The sequence below is a fragment of the Nesoenas mayeri genome (genome assembly GCF_963082525.1).
Source record: "Nesoenas mayeri genome assembly, chromosome: 6".
Classification (NCBI taxonomy): Eukaryota; Metazoa; Chordata; class Aves; order Columbiformes; family Columbidae; genus Nesoenas; species Nesoenas mayeri.
Window position 1 is genome coordinate 34,343,242 of NC_137545.1, and position 21,750 is coordinate 34,364,991.

At 42.2% G+C, this 21,750-nt stretch overlaps 1 protein-coding gene across 1 annotated transcript in view; it reads right to left on the reverse strand.

Annotated features, from left to right (window-relative positions):
* The window catches only part of PARP14 (poly(ADP-ribose) polymerase family member 14), a 42,464-nt gene that overhangs the window by 10,335 nt on the left and 10,379 nt on the right, over positions 1 to 21,750 (reverse strand). Inside the window, exons 9-25 of the mRNA XM_080346971.1 lie at positions 21,418 to 21,639; positions 20,349 to 20,439; positions 19,235 to 19,384; positions 18,670 to 18,732; positions 17,461 to 17,628; positions 16,379 to 16,585; positions 15,686 to 16,279; positions 15,061 to 15,206; positions 14,335 to 14,509; positions 13,831 to 14,110; positions 11,754 to 12,070; positions 7,897 to 8,157; positions 7,068 to 7,304; positions 3,753 to 6,040; positions 1,963 to 2,199; positions 1,498 to 1,719; positions 994 to 1,057 (exon numbers count right to left, since the gene is read on the reverse strand). Coding sequence (XP_080203097.1) covers positions 994 to 1,057; positions 1,498 to 1,719; positions 1,963 to 2,199; positions 3,753 to 6,040; positions 7,068 to 7,304; positions 7,897 to 8,157; positions 11,754 to 12,070; positions 13,831 to 14,110; positions 14,335 to 14,509; positions 15,061 to 15,206; positions 15,686 to 16,279; positions 16,379 to 16,585; positions 17,461 to 17,628; positions 18,670 to 18,732; positions 19,235 to 19,384; positions 20,349 to 20,439; positions 21,418 to 21,639 — 5,722 coding nt within the window. The remainder of the gene's footprint in view (positions 1 to 993; positions 1,058 to 1,497; positions 1,720 to 1,962; positions 2,200 to 3,752; positions 6,041 to 7,067; positions 7,305 to 7,896; positions 8,158 to 11,753; positions 12,071 to 13,830; positions 14,111 to 14,334; positions 14,510 to 15,060; positions 15,207 to 15,685; positions 16,280 to 16,378; positions 16,586 to 17,460; positions 17,629 to 18,669; positions 18,733 to 19,234; positions 19,385 to 20,348; positions 20,440 to 21,417; positions 21,640 to 21,750) is intronic.

Sequence of the window (21,750 nt, forward strand, 5' to 3'; positions counted from 1 at the left end):
CACAACCAACCAACCAACCAAAACAAACACAAACAAACAAAACCCCAAAAACAAACAAATAAAAAACCCCAACCACACAAATAAACAAACCAACCCAAAACCTGGAAACACTTCTCTAGTTTGGGGTATTGTTCTCTTCTACTACTGGAAACTTCAACTTATCCTTTTAAGGAATATACTTTAGATCAGTGTGGTGGACATAGGGAGTCTTTGCCTTTCTCTTGACTCCGTTTCCAAAAGCAGGAAATGCAGTTTTCTTCCTGTTCAAATACTGTGAAAGTGAAACAATTTCTATTCCCGTAAATGCAATAAAAATTAATTCAGAAAGGACTCTTGGGGTTATCTCATCTGACCAGCTCTGTAACAGAGTTCCCGGAATTAACTTTTACAAGCAATGGAGCATCCAGCTTAAGCATTGCCAGTGTTGGTAATCCCAGCAAACCACTCTTGTAAGTTATTTCATTGTTACTCTCACAGACATAAAACTGTTCCTTATTTCTACTGTAAAGTTATCCAATCCATATTTTATCTGCGCACTCTTAACTTCACCTCACTGATACAGCAACAGAGAAGAAAGTGCTATATATTCCTATGAATAAGCCTCTGCTGTTGATGCTGTTCACTCATAGGTTTTTGCTACTGTGTCACATTACCATAATTAGCAAGAAAATTATCCTTTCTGTATATCTCTATATAGAAGATTAAAGGTACAGAAATACATGTTACTTATGGCTCATTGGGCAAAGTGATACCAAGTTCTTGTACCCTTTGAGTAGGTGGTAAGACTGGCTTCACTAAGAAATGAGCATGCCCTCAACAAAAAGAAATTCCTCTTAAAGATTTTTATAAATGGAGTCTAAGAATACCAGTCCATTAGGAGGAAAAAAATGCTCTGTGTCTTGATGGCATTTCATGTTTCCTGATAAATGTAAAACCACTTTACAGCAGTTACATTCTCCCTCCTATCCCACCCGCTGCCCCTGCACAACTCACTGGACTGTGGCGCTGCAGCATTGTGACTTTCAGCCACCCTAAGTTCCAGTTCAGTGGTAAAAGCCTAAAAAGAGGAAAAAGGTACCAAGTTTATATACTGAATATTTCTCTAATGAACATTAACAGTCATGCAACTCTTGCTACTGATGCATTTTACAGTTGTGTTTAGGCATCATTAATAGTCGTGGAAGCCTCAGTGTGGACAGTGTGACAACAGATCCTGTCTGTGCGTTGCCAGAACCCCTCTGTCAAAAGATGAGTGAGCACCTACACATGTCCACAGTGCCAGCAGTGAGGCAAATTTTGTCTGCAACTTGTGCTTGCTGAGAGTTTGTATATCAAGACACTACATAAGCCACTGGAGAGATATAACACTGTCACCAGCCCACGGCAGTAAGAAAATCCTAAATTATTCCCTTAAGAAAGCAGTATAACTAAAATGTATTGTTAAGCCGTAACTAGAACAGTATAAGACATAACCAGCTTTGTCCCAGGAAGATCTACCTGAATGTTATCCGCATCTGATGGATTCAAGAAAAAATGAACTTCCTGGAGAGTCTTGCGAGCGTGACTACTACTGAACTTCAATACCACGTCAAACATTAACTTAGAAACAAGGAGATTAGGAAATCGAAATCCTCCAGTTCCAATAGCTGGGAAGGCAATTGATTTCAGTCCAAGTTCTTCAGTTTTCTTCAAACAGGAATTGATTATATCTTCTAGGGTCTGTAAAACACAGCAAAGATCCATTTCTTTTTTTAAAAAAAAAGGCATCATTTATTTTAGTTCCATAGAGACTATGCTGGTAAGAGAAAAAGCTCTCAGTGCATCAAGACATCTTCAAGGTCACTCCAGTAGAAATAAATGGAGTTGAGTCATCTAAACTAGTTACTCTAAATCCTGAAACTTCAGGATAGCATGCCATGTTTTTTCAAAATAAATTTTAAAAAAATAATAATCAAAAGGTACCTTCAGGGCCTGTCCTTTTCCTCCATCCCACATGGGAAGTATGGCATGAAGCACAGACTGGCAGGCCAGAGCACATCCACTGGTGCAGAGCACATGCCCTTGACCAGCAGCCTGTCTTTGTTTTTCTTCATCAAACTCTACTTGGAGCGCTGATCCAGCCTTTTCCAGCAAGGCTTTGCAAAGAGCCCCCACGCCAAACTTCAGGTCTGTGCCAACACTGTTGACAATAACGTCCGTCTGCAACAAAATTCCAATGAAAATATCTGTAGCCAGACTTCAAGTGAAAATATGCATCAAGACTAACCACACTACCGAAGCAATGTATAGCATGAAAATCGAGATGCCAATGGAGAACAAAAATATATTTTCAGTGCAGCTTCTGCATCCTGAGTGTTCCTGGACTTGTAGGAAACCTACGATAGGCAGCATCTGATCCACTGCGAGCACCAGCACCACAGGTACCTACATGTGAGCAGGTCATCCATCCATCCATTCATCCATCCATCCATCCAGCCATCCATCCATCACTGTCACACCCTCAGTGGAGGTAAGGCTGTGACTCACCTTGTCCCATGCAGGTGCCAACATCTGGGCAGGTGAAATAAACCCACCCTCTGGAGTCTGCCTCATCCCCTCTCCTCAGACCCAGCTTTTCCTACATTTCCTTGTGAAGAAGTGCTGTTCCTTCTTCTCTAGCATCATTGCAGGATGCAAAATATATGTTTCATATAAGGAATACGTAATGTAGAAAGTTTAACCTTCCTTTCACTACAGTGGGATTGTCTACACCTAATCAGAAAAGTAGCACCCCTCGCACCAAAACGATGTGAAGTGAGATGGTTGTACTTCCATGAAGTAAAACAGGCAAAACCCCAAAGCCTGGTGTTTGCTTTGCAGCTCTATCAGGAAACAGTCTTTTAATTATGAAGTGTTTTAAATACGTGTCATATTGAGATTTTTTTACATCTTCTATTGCTCTTTTATTGGAATAGGTTTTTACAGGCAACAAAATGACAACAGACCTAATTAATATTGAAAGAACAGGATGATAATAATAATGATTTAGGGAGCCTTTAAACTCTCAAAAAAGAGAAATCGGGGCAGTAGAGAGAGAAATTTATTGAGATACACTTTTGATCACTGAAGGAAAAAATATAAAGGAAAGAAGCTATATCAGAAGTGTAAATATGGTCTTGATGGCCTAGATGAGTAGTAATTCAACTCTTTGATAGAAAAAAAAAAAAGGAAAAAATAAAATAGAGGGCAAAAATAAGTAGAATGAGGTCTAGACTTTGGCAAAGCAATCTAAGCATGCACTCTTCTATGAGGCTGCTTTTCTGCATCTTTAACCCATCCAAAGAGAAAGGAACTAAAACCAATAAGCTACATCCTTCCTGTTAGGAAGACTCACAGCAGCAGCCCAGAAAGCTGCTGATTTCCCGTAATATCCAACCTGGGTAGCTACAGATCATATAAATACTTTCAGAAAAAAAAAGCAAAGCGTTTAACATGTTGCCCTCAGATCTGGAGAACAAATAAAGCCTAGCTGGGAATGAAACATCCTGAAATTCAAAGCTGCCCACAAGAAACAGCTGCAAAGTGACAGATCCCAACCTGAAATCCATCAGTTTTGCAAGCTTGCATCCTTGTGTAGGTAGCATGCAGCTGTTGTTTCCTTATGTAGCAATTGCCTTGTAAAACAATTTAATTTACCTACATTCCTTTTCTATTTGAATTTAAAGAAGATCTTTATATAGAGCTAGAAAGGAACCGGAAAATTAAAGACCTACCGTGGCCTCCTGAATGTTTTTCTCTTCTACTTGGATGCGCAGTCCTTCTTTTGTTGTAACCATCTTCAGATCATCTCTGGCTATCTGCAGATCCTCTTTTCTCTTCTCCTGGCTTTCTCTCTGTTTATGGTTCCCCAAGTTCCCCAAGGAGGAGGATTCAGCTGTAAAGACTTTTTTTACCATCTTACTCAGAACTTGAACTGTTTCTTCCACATTATCCACAAGATGAATCTCCTTCAAGCCATTGGCCCCCATGGATTCTTCCAGGGTCTCCTTGATGGAGGATACAATTGAATTTGCACATGTTTGCAGTGGGAAGCCAAAAATCCCTCCACTTATAGCAGGCAGAGCTATGGAACGATGATTGTATGTGTCAGCTAGCTGTAGACTCTTCTTCACTGTCTTTCTTAACAAGAACATGCACTTTTCTGCTTCCTCCTTCCTCCACCTGGGCCCAACGGCGTGAATGACGTTCTTGCAGGGCAGTTTCCCAGCGCCCGTGATCACGGCGCACCCGGGCTGCAAACTGCCGTTCCTCCTCACCAGCTCGTCACACTCCTGCTGCAGCTCCGGGCCGGCCGCTTTCAGCAGAGACTCAGCAAGGCCACCGATGTGTTTGAGGTCTTCGTTAGATGCGTTCACCACAACATCAACTGGGTAATTACACAAGTCACCTTTATATACCGCTACTACAGCTCCATGTGGCAGCATTGTCTTGTAGTAGAGCTTTCTTTTCTCTGGATCATCAGCTTTTTCACCCTTCTGTTGTTGTTGTTTTTCTTCTTCCAGCCTAATCAAACAGCTAAATTTCTGCTTTGCCTCTAGAACATATGAATCTTTCCTGTCAGTGAAGAATGCTTTGGCTCCTGGTTTATCAATTGGCACGTTTTTCGAGTAAAGGGATGAGATAATTTTTTCAAATGTGGTGACTGCTTTTGCCATTTCTGCTCTTGGGCCGCTCAGGACAATACGAGGTCTCTTGGTGTCAAAACATACTGTCACGTCTTTCTTCCTCAATCCACAATAAACATCGGATTTTTCCTCCTCTACAAACTGCACCACCACTGCTGACTTAGCCACGATTACTTTTTCCACGTGTGTGTTTCTTTCTATAAAATCACTAAGTTTCTGATAAACTTCTGTCACAGCCTTAGAAAACCCAGCAATAATCACTTTATTTTCTTTTCCAACAGGCTCATTGATAACTAGAGTTTCCAGGGAAGAATTGTACTTCTTATGCAAGGAGGCAAGAAGACTCTGCCACTGCTCCTTTTTAGTGACCTCACCATCCTCCACATTAATGCACCTATATTCTAAGCTTGCCTTTATTTGCTTTTCTGCTTCTAAAAGATCTTTTGGAACATGTCCAAATAGCAACACAGTATCACCCTCAAGCTCATAAAAAGCATCGATTTTTTCCCTACTGAATAAAGTCTCTGAGATTGTTTTATTATCTACGCACTGTAGATAGCAGAAAACATGGGGATCAATGGCAATTGGTGTACATGGCATGTTCAATATCTTTTCCAGTAAGTCAGCTTTGATTTTATATACTTCTACAGGTAATCCACACAAGTGAACAGTTTTTTTTGTGTCATCATAAAAGACCTTTAAGCACGGATATTCCTTGTGAATATTCTCTTCCAACCCAGCATTGCGCAGAATGGCATACTTGCTTGGCATCACTTCCACAGAAATTTCTATGCTTTGATTTTCCCTTTTACTTTCCTTCATGGCTTTTTCCATGCATTCCCTCACTTCTTTCTCTGCACTGTCCACTGCTGCTCTCTTGCCTGCAATCACCACCATCTCCTCAGAAATATCGGTTATGATCAAAGCAACATCTTTCACCAATCTGTTTTTCACATCTCCCCAATCCTCTGAATTCACTTGACACTTTATAGCTACGTAACCTGACATGATGCACGAGAACTCAGTAGAAGCATGTTGCTTCCATGTCTTGATCAACTTAATCATTGCCTTTTTCTGCTCGGTGAGAGATGACGATGGGCACAACATAATTTCTGGGTGTGCACAATCTGCCTGTGGCCATTTCAGCTCACAATGGCAAATTGCCATTTCCTGGTTGATCTCTTGGATCAGTTCAGGCTGCCTCTGCAAGAACTGCCAGATGTACGGATCTAGTGGCACCCCAACGGGGTCTGGCATCTTGATAGGTGGTCTGTCTCCATAGAGAGCTGTTCCCAGGGAGTGGTAATATGGATGCACAGAAATCGGTGTTTGCTCCAGAAAATGCTGCTTTTCCAAGACAGTGTTTACATCTAGAAGTTAGCGCACGTACATAATACAAATACATGTCATTAACTTAAGAAAATGACTCTGTTCTTAGAACTATTACATTGAATAATTCTTTTTTTTTTTTCTTTTTAATTTGAAAGAGCTATTTTTATGTCTTTCTGATTTCCAAATCACTCTGTAAGGGGCAAGGTAAGAGGCTTTGCTCCAACTAATTTGGTAAATACGCTTGTGCCTGTATTTACCTGTACAGCTACACCTTGCTCTCATTTCCTAAGCAGACCTCTCCACAGAGCTGCGCCATATCAATGTACTACTAAGAAATGCTCCTTACTCTCAACTTAAAATAAAACTCTTTGTGCCAGTGCATTGTTACTTTTTTTTGTTTCCTTTTTCTTTTTTTCCTTCCATTTCAGTTGGCAATGGGCAGAATGGACAAAGGAAAGGAATTATAATGCTGTCAGGGGCTTAAAACCATGGTACAATGATCCAAATTATACAGTAACTTAATGTACAAAATGTACTTAAGCAAAATCTGAGAGTCAGAAGAAAAACCATCTCTTGGTATATATCCTTAATTAAAGTAAAAGAATTTACTAAGTCTCCTAACACAGAGAGATATCTACTAGAGGTTGCACTGGTACGAAACCAGGACAGTGATTCCTCACCAGGAATAGTAACAAGATTGTTCTTTAGCTGTGTTCTTCCCTGATAATGAAAATATTTGACCTTAATTAGTCTCTGAAAGCTAACTGTGAAAGCTGAAGTCATTGGCAGATGTACCTGTACCTGTACCTACAATTCATGTTGATAAAAACCTCTGTAAACGGGGGAAAAAAACCATCAGTAGGAACAACCCATGCATAAAGCAGGTATTAAAAAGAACCTTTGGTAACATAAAAGAAGAGACATGTAGCAGAGTTTCTAAATGCAGAACAGAACAGTGTACTCTGGCTTTAGTGACAGCAAGCCAGGCTTCCCCTAATGCCCACATTTGCAGTAATTTTCTTTCAGGTCCTCCACCTGGGAGCAGTTTGGTCAGGTGAAGGACAGCGTTACCTTTGTGATCACAGAAAGTAATGATGGCCGAGTTCTCCTCGGGGAAGAGCTGGATGTCTGACACGGGCCCCCCTCCATTCCGCACACTCTCGAAATAAATGGCGATGAAGTCTGCAGAAACACCGGCTGGCAGGTTTTCAACCTGGATGCTCTGGGTCAATTCAAGAAGCCTGGCAGTCATTTTGAATGCTTTAATTCTTTTGTTTTGTGAACAGTTTTTGACAAATTCTTCAGTATCTGTAAACAGAAAAGCAGTGTGAACTGACTGTGTTTTCCTGCATTGTTATCAGACCCAGCTTTCGCTTCTGGCAAAGAAATGAGCTGAGTCTACTTCTCCCTGTAGTGGAAGCAAAACCATCTTTGATGCCAAATAACTCTGTGTTGGAACAAAAAAGGGTAAATGCACACAGCCATGTTACTCTCTGCTATTCATCACTGTGTCTCTGTTCCCCCCTTATTCACCTCTTGTACAGGCTAAGCACTTCTCACTGTTTCACCGCCTTCTCAGATTGAGACTTTATATACTTCAATAATTTGCAGAACTCATCTCCATGCTCAGTCTGTTTCTAAATTTTCTCCATCTTAACCCAAAATAAGACAGAGACAATTTCAATTAATGAATATGGCACAATTTTCTTTTTTCAGTGTCACATTTGGATCGCAGGCATTTTCATGGGGCTCTGGGTAAGACTTACGTCTTTCTTGAGAGACTACAGTCCAGGTACATTTTCAAAACTGTCTGAATCTCTAACAGGAGAGGAATCAAGCTCTGAAAGCTATTACTGGTAAATAAACATGGAAATAAATGAGGGTGTTCATCTTGTCTTACCAATACTTTTTATAAATCTGGCTACAGCAACATTTATTTCAGGTATCACTTCCACAGTGAAGTCATCATCTACTGACAGGTTGCTGATGTTCTCCAACAGCATACGTAGGCACTTTAGGCTGCAACCTTGTATGTTTTCAAACACCACTGAAGATGAGGCCTTTGCAGGCTTTTCTGCGATGTCCCCTGCACAGCCAGCTTCCTCCTGGGGTTCACTGTTTGGAACAAGACGCCCCGCCTTCTGCAAGGCTTCTGTGTCACCTTCAGCAGAGAGAGAAATAACCCATATGTCATATTGGTACACATTTCCTGGAATAAAGAGATTTTTGCTTACCCTGTCTCTCCTTTCCCTTCCCAAGAAAAGAGCTCATCTAACCAATCAAATACTGCAGGGTACCCTGGCACATTTTGGGATCCAAAACAGCCCAGATGTGATATTTTGCGGGACTGTAGGCAGCTTGTTTGGTGGCACAAAATGAGCCATGTATAAACAGGTCCAAGGTCACTGCTATGTCTCGGAGTCAGAGACACAAATAAAATCAAAACCCCAAAACTGGCCACAGCTGCTCAGCCTCTGTATCAGTTCCTTGGCCCATGTGCAAGCACAACAAGCCTGAACACAGCTCGGGACATCTGCAGGGACCTCAGGCCACCAGCAGCCCTGCACGACTCGATGCAAAGCCCCCTGATGACCACAGTCTCCCACCACCAGTGCGGCACCACAGCGCTGAAGGACGCACGTGCACAGAAGGCTGGCAGGGACGCAACAAATTTTTGCAGATAGAAAATATAACAAGGGTGGCCACTGAGTACCCCAGATGTCCAGTGGCTGCTGGAGGGAGGAATGTCTCCAGCTTTGCAGATAGACGAAGGTGGAGGCAGGAAAGAACATCCTGAACATGAATGACTTGTTCCTCTGTGTGCCTCGAGTAAACTAGGCGTGTCGCCCAAGTATGCAGGGACACAACCGTCCAACAAGTTAGAGAAGACGGCGGTCACAGAGCCCTGCAGGGTGGCAGGGCACTAGCGCAGACCAAAAGGCACCCCAGGGTGCTCAAGATGCCCACACTCACCAAAGGCAGCTCTCCACTCTTTGCCATGACAAATATGAGCAGGAGCATAAGCCCCTCTCAATTTGGTAAACTGGTACATCCCTGTGCCATGGTGGGGAGAGGAGCATCGAATGAAACCCTGGTGCTCACCACCCTCAGTGTAAACCTCCAGGGCCACCATCTCTGGCCGTGGCAGAGGACAGGTATGACCGAGGGGAAAGGAGCTCGGTGGAGCAGTCACACACCTGATGAGGGGTGTGAGGGTAAGGTCTCTGCTTGCTTTTGCTCAAGAACACCCAAAAATCCCTCAGTGTTGGGGCAGCACCCAACAGGCTGGCTGGGAGGGGCAGCCCCAAGGAGAGAGACAGAGGTGTGGGGTGGGGAGGCTGGAGCAGGCGGCAGCACAAACAGGCTGCTCTGCCCACTCATAGCTCTCCCGAGGTACAACAACAACTGATACCAAACCCATAACATCTACAGAAGACAGCTGCCTTTGAAGGTCTACCAGCATAAGCTGGTCAAGAAGAAACCAAAAGAAATAACCACGAAAGCAGTAGCTCTACAGATGCTAGTTATTGTTTCCAGATCTCTGACAGGAATCCTCTGTTTCACTGTGTCCAATGAAGAAAGTACCAAAAAAACAAAACGGAAAGCTAGGCTAATCCAACAAAGAGATTAAGAGCAGCATCTGGAGATTTTCAGGGCCTTCTCTAGTGTAACTAAAAATTAGTAGATGACAACTTTGAGTACCTAATTTTTGAAAGGAGGAAAACCACACAAAATAGCACCAAATAGGACTTCATATAGGAAGGAAAAGACATGGGGGTAATCACTGAAGAATTTCTTAACTGGTCTGTCTTGAGGCTGAGTACTTACTCTTCACAGATGTGAGTATATTTGGGTATGCAGTACTGTTTTCTTGATTGCTTCCTGAATCACAAAGCTTAGCAAAATATTGTTGAACGAGGGCCCAAAGTCACTGGGGTGCTGGGGAGATGCACCACTTGCCTTTACAGACTCTCCTGGCTGCAGGGAGCACAGAGACACCAGACCTGGGATTAAGACCTTGGATCTAGGTGCCTCTATGCAGATCTTATCTTAGAGCAGTTATGTAGGATAAGGGAACTAAACCCCCCTCTGCAGATGCTCTTCTGACTAAAACGGCTATTTTAGGAGTTAAAACCAGGCACATGGTCTAAGTCTGGCAAGGTGAACTCCATCCTTGGTGATCAAGTGTACAGTATCTCTGGCCAGACACCTTTCCTTCCCTCTATCACCTGAGTCAGGCTGCGAAACTCAGAAACTTTGAGCACATCTCCCCACAGAACTGGAGCTGAGTGTGGAGAAAAGCACCAACATGTTTGTTTAATGAAGAATCACCTTTTGTTTGAAGGCTGCTCATGGCACCCAGAGCCTAAAATAAAATGAAAGCAAAATATCAGTAATTGATTTGAAACTCTCACCACTATTTCAAAGTGCTTGTTACATTTACAATTTTTATTCACCTTTGTGGGAAATAATTTTTCTTCCAATGCCTCCTCTTGAGCAGTTAGTGCTTTTTCAGGCTCTGTGACAATCAACTTTAATTTTCTTTTTTCTCCCAAATAAAGCTCATGAGACTGTCTCCCAAGAACTCGTTGCCTCACTGAATAAAACAAACAAACAAACAAACAAACCCCAGTGACAATCTGAATAGAAATAAAACTTTACATTACGTAGCGCTTTTCCACCATTACATTAAGACACACATACTGCCCCACAAAATGAAAGTGCTTTAAACTCATGGTGCTACAACAGCAAGCACAAGGCATTCCTCTTGAAAAGGAAGAGTAGCAGAGGATATTATTTCTGCCCAAAAACCCCACCAGAGATGTGAAGGTCGGCTCTACCCAACATTTCCCAGCCGGTGCCGGGCAGATAACCCCACACTGGGGCTGCAGCACCGGGGTGCTGGCACAGCCTGGTCCAGCCAGTGCCAAAACTGCATGTCCTCGACTTACCAGCTGGGTGAGCCCGCAACTGGGAAGCATAAGAAAGAAAAAGAAAGTGTATATATATATATATGTATGTATGTGTGTGTGACTGTTTATGCACATATATGTACATACATGCATATGTATACATTTAACACAACTGCAGGTAAATGCTTTCCACCTTGCTGCAAGTTTATATAGATACACACACATTACTGTCATATAGAATCATTGAATCATTAGGGCTGGAAGAGACCCTCAGGCTCATCAAGTCAAACCATAACATAACTCTAGCACTAAAATATGTTATATATGTTAAATATATCTCTGTAGTTAAAATACATATTAAGTTATATTAACACAAGCATTACTATTCCAAGTGCAATCTAGACAATACTACTGTGCAGCAAAAATAATATGGATATATACCTGGTAGCACAGATTTATTAACTTATAGGCTAGTGTTATTCAAAATGCAACCTACAGGCTAGTACTAAACATCATATTTAAGCATATAGAAGCAAATACATATTATAAATTCTATACTGCATATTGCAGAACGCACATGACATTGCATACTATAGATGTGTATGTTACATACTAGATAGCATACATCACATTGACTATAATAATTATGTCAGTATGTGTATTTTAACTTGCAGAAAGTTAAAGGTGTAACTCACAGCACACTCACTTCTATAGGAACCGACACACAAACCCCCTTGCCGGCCACTCCGCCCGGGGTTAGACGGGCAGCCCGCGGCCGCAGCGCCCACCCGCACCCGCCGGACCCCTCACCCTCCCGGGCCCCCTCCCCGCCCCGGCCGCTCACCCTCGGGGTGGGCGAAACAGACCAGAAGGTCCCCGGTCGCGGTCCCAGCCCGCAGGTCGCACTCGCCGCCGCCCGAGCGCTTCTGGCTCTGGAAGTAGCAGAGCAGCTTCTTCCTCAGGGCGGGGGGCGGCTCGGCAGCGCCCCAGTCTCCGCGCACCAGCAGCGGGAAGGCGCCCGGTCCCTGCCCCGTCATGGCCGCCCGGCTCGTCTCCTCGTTGGCTTTCACTTTTGTTTCCCGGCGGGGCGGGCTGGAGGCGGCAGCCGGTGGGGCCCTGCCCGCCGTGGGGGAGCGAGGAGCGGTGCCGAGACGGGCGCTGCTGCGGGACCCGGTCCGTGCCGCTCCCGGCTGTCACCACACACCTGCCCCGGGCGGCCGGGCACGGCTTCACACCCGCACCCTTGCGCTCCTGTCCCCGGCAGGATTTCTGAGAACACCCTCTGAATAATGTCTCTGTGCTGGGAGCTGGAAACCGTCACGCTGCAGGAGGAACAAGGTCCCCCCCGTACTCTTTGGCTTCCTCCCCTTTAAATTATTGCAGCCTTTCAGTATTTAAAAGGGACCTACAAGAAGGATGGGGACAGACTTTTTAGCAGAGCCTGTTGTGACGGGGCAAGGGGTAATTATTTTAAACTAATGGAGAGGAGATTCAGGCCAGACATGAGGAAGGAATTTTTTACACTGAGGGTGGTGAAACACTGGCCCAGGTTGTCCAGAGAGGTGGTTGATGCCCCATTCCTGGAGACATTCAGGGCCAGGCTGGATGGGGCTCTGAGCAACCTGATCTGGGTGAAGATGTCCCTGGTCATCGCAGGGGGTTGGACTAGATGAGCTTTGAAGGTCCCTTCCAATGCAAACTGTTCTATGATTCTAATAAACTCACTTGGAGAAGCAGCATTACCCGCACAGACCTCAGTGGTACAGGTTTCTGCTCTGTGCCTGATACCCAAAGCACCTGTAAGGCAAGCACTGGTGAAAAAACACCATGGTGTTCTCCACAGCTTCTTGTGGCAATGGAGAAGCTGAGAACAGATGTGCTACTGTCCTCCGGGGGAGAAAGTTCAGACCAGTAGAATTGCAGGGAAGCACCCCAAGACATCACCTCTGACTCCTGTCACGCTGATGCATTTGTTACAGAGATCAATTAAGTTTATTCATTTTGAAAGCAAAACTTGGAGACTTTTGGCCCCCCACCCCCATCTCTTGATTTCAAGCTCTAGGAATTTATCGGTCAGCATTTTTCAGCAGTTAGAAAACAGATGTAATCCAAAGCAACAAAGCCCAAAGCAAGTGGTTCCAGCCACTTGCAGAGGGAGTGAGGGGGTGAGGTGTGAATGAAGAGCCTGATGTGCAGCTTCATAATATTTGATACCACCTGTCCTAGAAAACATGCACCCCAGCAACGTTTACCCTGCAATGATTATTGCTCACATGGCCGCACTAACCCCCAGTAAAACTTCAAAGTAATAGCAACTTAGCTAATTATGTAAAGCAAGTATTGGAATATTTTCTCTTAATCATCCAATCAAATAAGTCAAATCCAGTACCTTCAGAGCTCTTCATGACGAGCTATTGTATTAACAAACAAACCCCTATCTGAGATGTCAAGTTCCTTGGCTGAAAACCAACACTAAACGTTTGCAGAGGTTTAGATAAACACAAGCCATTAACTACAGGTAGTTCATTTATTGAAAACCACACAATGGAGACTGTCAGAGTGGAAGAAGCCATCAGAAATGCAGCACTGACCCGTTGGTGGCTGAAGGAAGATTCCTTCCAACCTCGCACCAGTGTTTCCCACTTGATAGTGCAACTAGGATAATCATAAGGCTGCAGGGAAAGACTAAACACTCTATAAAAGCTTGATATGTAATCAAACACAGGTTTTCAGTAGAATATTTAGCTCAGGAGTTAAATATGCTCAGCTACTTTAAGTGTAAACAAGCAGTGCTATCAAAAATTACCAGAGTGTAAACAAACTTTAAGAAATTAATTGTGCATTTTGGTATAAGTGTCTCTGTCCTACAGCCAGACTAAAAGACATGCAACCTCGGCTGCAATCAAAAAGCTTATCTCATGAAAGTGATAAGGTATTCTGGGTAAGCTTGAATGTCATTGAATATAATAAACATGGATGGCTGGTTCAAGTTATCAGTTGAACTATCGAACCGATCTGTAGGGTCACTGGCATTTTTTGCTTCTGGAATAATTGACCCTTTTGTCCCCAGACCATATTCTCCCACCAGGACTCGAGCCAAGTACATGTGCTTCTTCCCATCCACATCCGGTCTAGAGTAGGTGTCGTTGGCAGAATAGTTGGCATCAACAGCAAAGTACGTTCCATTTCCAAAGTTTGCAGCTGTAGTCAGAGAAACAAATATTAGTGAATGTTTCAGTAGCAGCAATCACTCATCTGCCATCTTCAGAGCCTGTCAATCTCTTGACAATTTTGCTTTTTATTTGCAATAGAGAGATTTAATGAAACAAATATTTTTGCATACAAGGCAGGACTATAGAGATGGCAAGGCAAATCAGTCCTAGCCCTAATCAGGAAAACAAGAGTTGTTTTGAAATTCACATTACCATGCGTTCCAGCATAGCTCCGGTTAAATCCATGGTTATTAATCAAGTCTAATGACTCCTTATTTGTCCCATGAAACAGAAGCCTCTCATTATTTCTGTTGCCATTTTTGTTATCCATTTCACGCTTTTTTATTTGGTAGGCCTTCCAAAAGAATGGGTTCTGTATCCTTTCAATCTGCAAAGTTTGAAAGTAAGACATTCATTTTCTTTAGATTGCTGTCATGAAAAACATTAGTGTTATCAACAATTCAATCTACTTCCAAAATTCCCCCCCTAACTCCAATGCACATTTACTAGATTATGAAACAAATTAGCCAAATCACTCCAAACTTTGGCATGACAGACAGCAGAATCCAGCCCCAAACATGACAAAGACTCCATGGGAAACAATATGGGGCAGTTATCGCAGGTTTCTGGGGCATAGTTGACCTGCCTACCTGCAAAGCACACACGGCTTAAGTGAGCAAATGCTGTGCTCTGCTGTGGCAAAAGTGATTCCAAGGAAGAACAATCTCATTGGTGCTGAAGAAGCGACTGCTTAAGACTTGCTCCAAATATGTTACACGCAAATTAAACCGATGCAAATTAAAATTAGTGACAGCCATAAAAACTTGCCCAACTTCAGAAATCCCAGTGGCATTTATTTTTCCATTGTTATTAGTGATTAGTTATTAGTAATACTTGTTATCAAAGTATTTATGCTCAGGAATGCTGACATGTTTTCACCTTTTCAATTCTGAAGGACTGACAGGTCTTCAGAAACTTTTCCTGCACATCTCTATACTCTCTTGTTTCTGGTTTTATTTTCACTATTTTGAGTCGCTGGTTTTGCATATCGTCCCATGTTGCAGGGAGCACTGTTGATTCTTGATCTGCAGAAGAAAAATAAATCATATTTACCCAGATCCTCTGCTTAACATGAATATGCCATGCTACGGACCCTTCTAAAAGTCCATACATCTGTCTTATCCCTAGTGCCTACTGGTCTTTGTCAGCCAAGAGTGTTCTGTGGGCCTTTTACCTGAGGATTCAGGTGCTGTAGTTTTGCCACTGCACTGGCAACTGATGTGTCTGAATTGATCATTCCTAGAAAAAATCTGTTCTTCACAGCTGAAGAGGGAACCTTTGCAACATCTTTTACCTCTGAACACATTACCTACATCTCCAAAAATTTAAAACAGCCAGATTTTTTCATTTTTATTTCCCAATTCAGTTCCTTTATACACTCTCCATAAATGGACCCGCACAAAGTTCCTAATAATATTTTGCATATTCTTACAATTTCTTGCCAAGCTGGATTCAACCTGTTTTTAACATGGAAACACCTGTCTGTCGAGGTGCCTTTACTTACCTTCAGATTTATCAATACGTGTAACAGGTATACGTTTTCCTTGGTCATCCACAGCATATCTAGCTTTTACATTCACTGTGTATTTTTTCTTATTAATGGTGACTACAACATCTTTCTGCTTTGCTATGGAAGCATTTTCCAGCTGCATATTTGTGAGACTGTCGAAGGGCACATAGGAATCCTTTTTCAAATATTTCCACTCAATTAAGTTTTGTAGAAGTTCTGCCCTGATCTCGTCCTGTTTAGCAGCTTTTACCCTGTGGATCATTTTTTGAACAGTTGAATAAGCATTCCAGACATCTTTCTCAACACCTGAAATTCGAATGGAGTTACTATCCAAACAAAGACATATTTTTAATTTCTTTTGTAGGGAACGCAGTTCCTCATTCTCTGCTTCGCCGAAATGAAAGATAGACTCATCTTGGATTTCCGTGTTAAACTGTTCCTTTAAAATTGCAGTTTTCAACCAGTTTTCAGCTTCTTCCACTTTCTTCTTGTTTTCGCCACAAATCTGCACAACAGCCACGTCGATTTTATTTTCCAAAACTGCTTTGGGTTTTTCCTTTGGGGAACGTTTCTCAGGGCTCCAGAATGCTACATTGAAATACACAAATGTCATCATTATCATTAGCAGTTATCAGCTGGTGCTAAACAGATTGATCTATAACCTGTATTTAAGTGACATCTACTTACACGTTAACTTGGAAAGGATCATGCTGGCTGCTGCTCTAACAGGCCTTTCTCTTTTCTGCATGCTTGCATGGAACACACTCAGCAGATGTGGCTGAAAGATGACAACTTTAATAGTTTTCACAGATGGAGAAGAGTTACTTCTTGCAAAGTCTGTTACGGCATCTACCATGTCATCAGCTACTGCTGCTGGATCACGGCCTGCCTCGCCTGAAACAAGTCATACACATTTTGCCTTTAAAAAGGGTTAATAATTGTTACAAATGGTTAAAACACCTTTAGAAGAACAGTTATGAACATACCCACTATCACTTGGATCACAAACAAGTCAGAGATAACTTCAGGCTGGGAGTTAAGGAAGGTTTTTATTTATCAGGAGGTTTGAGACCAGCTTTCCACCAAGGAAAAAAAAAAAAAAAATGGAAGTTTACTTTTGTTGACGTGGTGACTGATCAGGTTATGATGTGGATGATACACCTGGTTACCTTACAGGCCACAGGCCTCACGCTCAGTGGCCCAGTGACCAACTCTGCTCAAAAAGCAAGTCAAGTTGTATTCACGCAAGAGGTCCCTGCATGCATGGGGCCCAATTCCAGGTTCTCTAACTCCAGGGACTTCTACTGGTCTAACTAAAAATAACAAGAAAAAGGGACAATCTGGCCTTTTCAACACCTTCACCTTCCATCTGTATCAATCCTACCTGTGTGGCTGCTAGCCAGAGCTGCATTGTCTACTGACTTCAGCAATGGAAAAGTAGCTCCCTGGGTATTCTCCCATGAGCTCCTCACACATATCAGGCTGCCATGACAAACATTTATGGTTCTTCAGGAAGCACAGATGTACCTTCGAACCCCAGTTAGCAAGGAAGTGTCAGCTCTAGAGCACTCATACTCTTCACACACTAGCTGATGCAAGGAGTGAAGCTTTCTAGGTCTTCATAAGCTTCTAACAACAGTTTAAGTCTGCAGTTTCTGAATATATTTTCACCAAAGAATAACCCCTCCAGATAAATGAAACTCATCACTTGAACCCCGAGATCAGCAGAACCGCATGCACTGAACCCATTTCAAAAGGAAGACGCAGACCTGTTCCAATTGCTGGGAAGGCGACAGAGCTGTACTGCTGTAATTCACACTCCTGAAGCACTTGGGAGACTTGTGACTTGATATCCTCTTGGGCAACAAAATGAATTATATATTTGCATGGTAGGTTTCCAGCTTGGGTGGTGATATAGAGCTTCTTGGATTGCAAGGCTGAAACATCAAGTAGGAGAACGTAATCAATCAACAATTATCCACAATACAGATGCATACTAATTCTCATTAGGAGATAAGAAATGGTAACAAATATGTCTCAGGATAAGCTTCAAGACTCCGTCCACAAACTGTGCAAGCCCCACTCTCTATTTCGACTTTCAAGACACAAGGATTCTACTTGTGTTTGTAAAATATTTGCCTCATTTAGCAAATAAATTTTGTGGCCCTTTAGTTGTCAATTTGCTCTGCAAACTTGAAGAACTTCATGCAGACTAGTGCTACACCCTGTTTTCATGCACGCACAAGCATGCTGTCTCCCCTCAGGGCATCTATTCTGAATTACTCTCTTGGCCTGCCCAGAGGTTTACCTCTAATCACTTCCCCATAATTATTTTCCTTTGGTTGGTCTTTCAAGCTGACCTCCACACTGTGCTTCCCCCATTTTGTGGGGTTTTAAATCCCACGCTTGTCTGTCCCTTCTTCCCTTTCATTGTATTTGCTGTTCACTAGCTGAATCTGGTCTACAAAAAAAAGCCTCTTCTGAGGCAGGAAACCAACGTCACTGTTTTTCCCTCTTGTTCACACAGTGGATGTGGCAGTGGGTTGTTAGTTAAGGAAGAGCAAATGTATCTTTGTCTCACTTGGGAATGACATAAGGAACTGCAGGTAGACAGTTGCTTCCAGTGAGGTTTGGCTTCTCTATTAATGTTTCTGCCAACATCATCCCTTGTTTATGTTTCTGTTTGAGGGAGACGTGATCAGCTTTTACCATGGAAAGCTTTATCGGAATAAGAGTATGCAATAATGAATAGATTTAGTTTTTTACATATGCTTACAAGCCCTCTCTTGTTGAAGATTTTCCTTTTCCTTCCCTCATTAGATGTTTTACAAATATCACATTCACCGATTAAAAACAAGATGATGTAACACAACTCATAATACAGATGGATGTACAATAGGCACTGAGAAAGTATTGCAACAGATGCCTTGCCATGCACAGACACTTTCAGAAAGGATGTCAGAAATATCATACCATACCTAGTTGAGCACATTCATCTTCAACTGCTTTTCCAGCAGCGTTCAGAATTGCTCTAGAGACACCTTAAATAAGAAGAGACATAAGAATCCACTGTTACTATTAATGCTGTTAAAGCCTCATCTGAGGCAGAACTGTATATCACATAATATCTAAGATATCTCAATCCTGATAACAGTGAAGGTTATAATTGAAAAGCACTGTTGCCTAAATTTTAGGCTTACGCTTTTCAATTCAAAGTGGTGTCTAAAGTACCTAACAACTTTCACTGAGTTCAAGACCTCACTGAGGTTTCTCTTCTCCTTTAGTCTGAGAGATGTTCTATAAAAAAAAATTAAAACTATTAGTTTCCCTTTCTGCAAGTCTTAAAAATGCCATCCTGTAGCAGAGATTAATAAGAAAATGAAAGTTTCAAACACTGCCTAATTGAACCTTTGTACCCTAAGAAACAAAAACTACACTGTGAAACAAAAGCATTCGAAACATTGAAAGAAACGCTTCCTACTCTTCTCACCCAGCCTTTCCAACCACACATACTGTTTTCACACATAATACCAAATAAAATACCTGATTTGAGGCTAAAGGTTTGGTTTGTTATGTTTACAATGACATCTCCGTCTTCCTTGGTAATATCGCCTTCCACCACTTGGAACACAACAGAGCCAATCTTCATTTCGTGTCCATCCTGTGTTGGGGTTGAAGAAGCACCAGATGAAGCTGCAGGAAAGAAATAACAGACGCTTAACAGAAGGGAGGAATGAAGTGAAAGATAAGGGACTTATTCATGGGTGCAACACCTACAGAGACCCCAGTTTGGCTCCAGACTCTGCCAGTGCCTGCCACATCAACTGAAAAATCATTCCTTCTCACAGCAGTCTCTGATTAACCATCACCTATTCCCATCATTGCTATTCGTGCTGAGACGGCAGAAAAAACCCCTTGTTTTGCTGCACACCTGGTATACAGACACTACTTTGCCACATTTTATTACACTATACAAGCCTTTGCAAAATTCCAAGGTAAGAGAGCTGCAGACTTTCCAAGTCTCACTCCCTTGGCGCCTCTGTCTTGCAGAGTTTTCAGGCAGGTTCTCTACTGTGTGACAGGAACTTTGTACCTAAGCTTTATTTGTAAAAAAACTTGATTAAGTTTTCAACATGTAACTCATTTTCTACACTCTGCATTTTTATTAGGCTGGATAACACCAAACATATTTCAGTTTGGTTTTGCTGTTCACCTAAACATGTAAAAGATTTAAGACTATTCCAAAGAGGACACATTAAGACACATAACCAGGAACTCACTTGTCTTCCCAGGACACAGGAAGGTACCAACCTGTTCATGATCTAATCAAGTACTGCAGCAATAAAAGAAAAAGCCCCACTGTGCCCTTGGCACATGATAGCTTCTGCTGTCCTGTTCTGTAGGGGCACTATCCAGGTAAGTAGTCACAGGTACAGTTTTTTTCTTAGCATCTTCACTACTGTTTCAGACATTACAGACAGCCTAAAAATACCATATGCTGCCTTTACAGCAGCCCCTTCGACAGTTACGTGGGCTTCGGGAATGACGTTCTCACCAAACAAACATCTAAACATCCATAATAAATGCATTCCCTGGAATATTTAAAATAACTTAAAAGAAATCTTCTAGGCACACAGCTGCTGTGGAACGAGCTTACCTGTGCCTTGGTTAGCCTTACTGGGAGTAGCCTTCTGCACTTTCACATCAACAGCATTTCCACATCTGTTCTCAAGTTCATAAGAAAATTCCTAGAGAAGGCAATCACAATTAACCCCTATAGAAATCTTTAGATTATGCAGTAGAAATAAAGGTTTGAAAAGTCAAGTAAAAAAACCCATGAATTACTTCATATCATCTGCTTTAACGCTGATGGCAAGTTCTGATACATGGTTGTTGTCGGACTGCAAGGTTATTTAGTGTGAACAACAGGCAAGATTGATAAATAATTAAGTGAAAAGCCAAGGTACCATTCCAAGGGATACAGTAACAAATGTCATCCTTACACTGATGGGCCAGTGTGCGGTCCAGCTCAAGTCTTGCAGCTAATGCCACCCTCATCTATCCACAATAGCTCAGTCTTGAGCTCAGGAGCCTTCAAGTTTCACGTTTCAAAATGTATTGGCTACTGCGCAATACAGCAGAAGTCAACAAATGCAGAAACGCTTATTTGGACTTAATTCACAGCATGACTGCTCTCTTTTGAGAGATTAATGTGTGAAATGAATAACTTGAGCATGGATATAGAGAATTTGCGCTAACATGACACCGAAGAGAGGGGGATGCAGAATATTGATACACTTTCTATTGGAGAAGTTTACCAGCACAGCAATACTAGCATAATTTTAATTCCTAAAAAGGCATCAGCATTCCACTGAAGTAGTCCTTTTTCCAAGAATGAAGACGTCTATGCAGGAATTGCAGCAATTTTATCCATAGGCAAGTTTTATGGACTGAAGGATTATGTGAGATCATGAGATAAATAGTAACTACACTGTTGTTTGTATTAATTACCAGGGAACAGAAAGGGCTGTACAAGACAGGCAGGTGACCATGAGGGGCAGAACCAAAAGGACAACTTTCAGTACAGACAAGCAAGACTGTCAGCAAACTTCTTCAGAATAAGAACAAGAACCACATGTCTTTGGACATGATCAGACAGCCAAGTATCAGGAGATCGACCAAATTAAGACAGCTTGTAATAGAGACAGAAGAACATGGTAACTCACCTGAATATTAGCTGTGTCTTTTGGGTGCAACAGAAAGTGAACTTCCTCAAGAGAATTTACTCCATTTTTACTGCTGAATTCAAACACTTTGTCAAACAATAATTTAGCAACAGCAACCCTCGGGAATCCTAAATTCCCTGTCCCAATCGCTGGGAAAGTAACTGACTTTAAAGATAGTTCCTCAGCAATCTCCAGGCATTTGGTGATGATATTGCCCAAGACCTGTAAAGCACAATTATTTTTCCAATAACTGAAGGTAATTTTTTTTTTCCAGTATGTGAAATGTAGCACTTTCCCTTCTAGCTGTTTCTTGGTATTAAAATACAATAATTG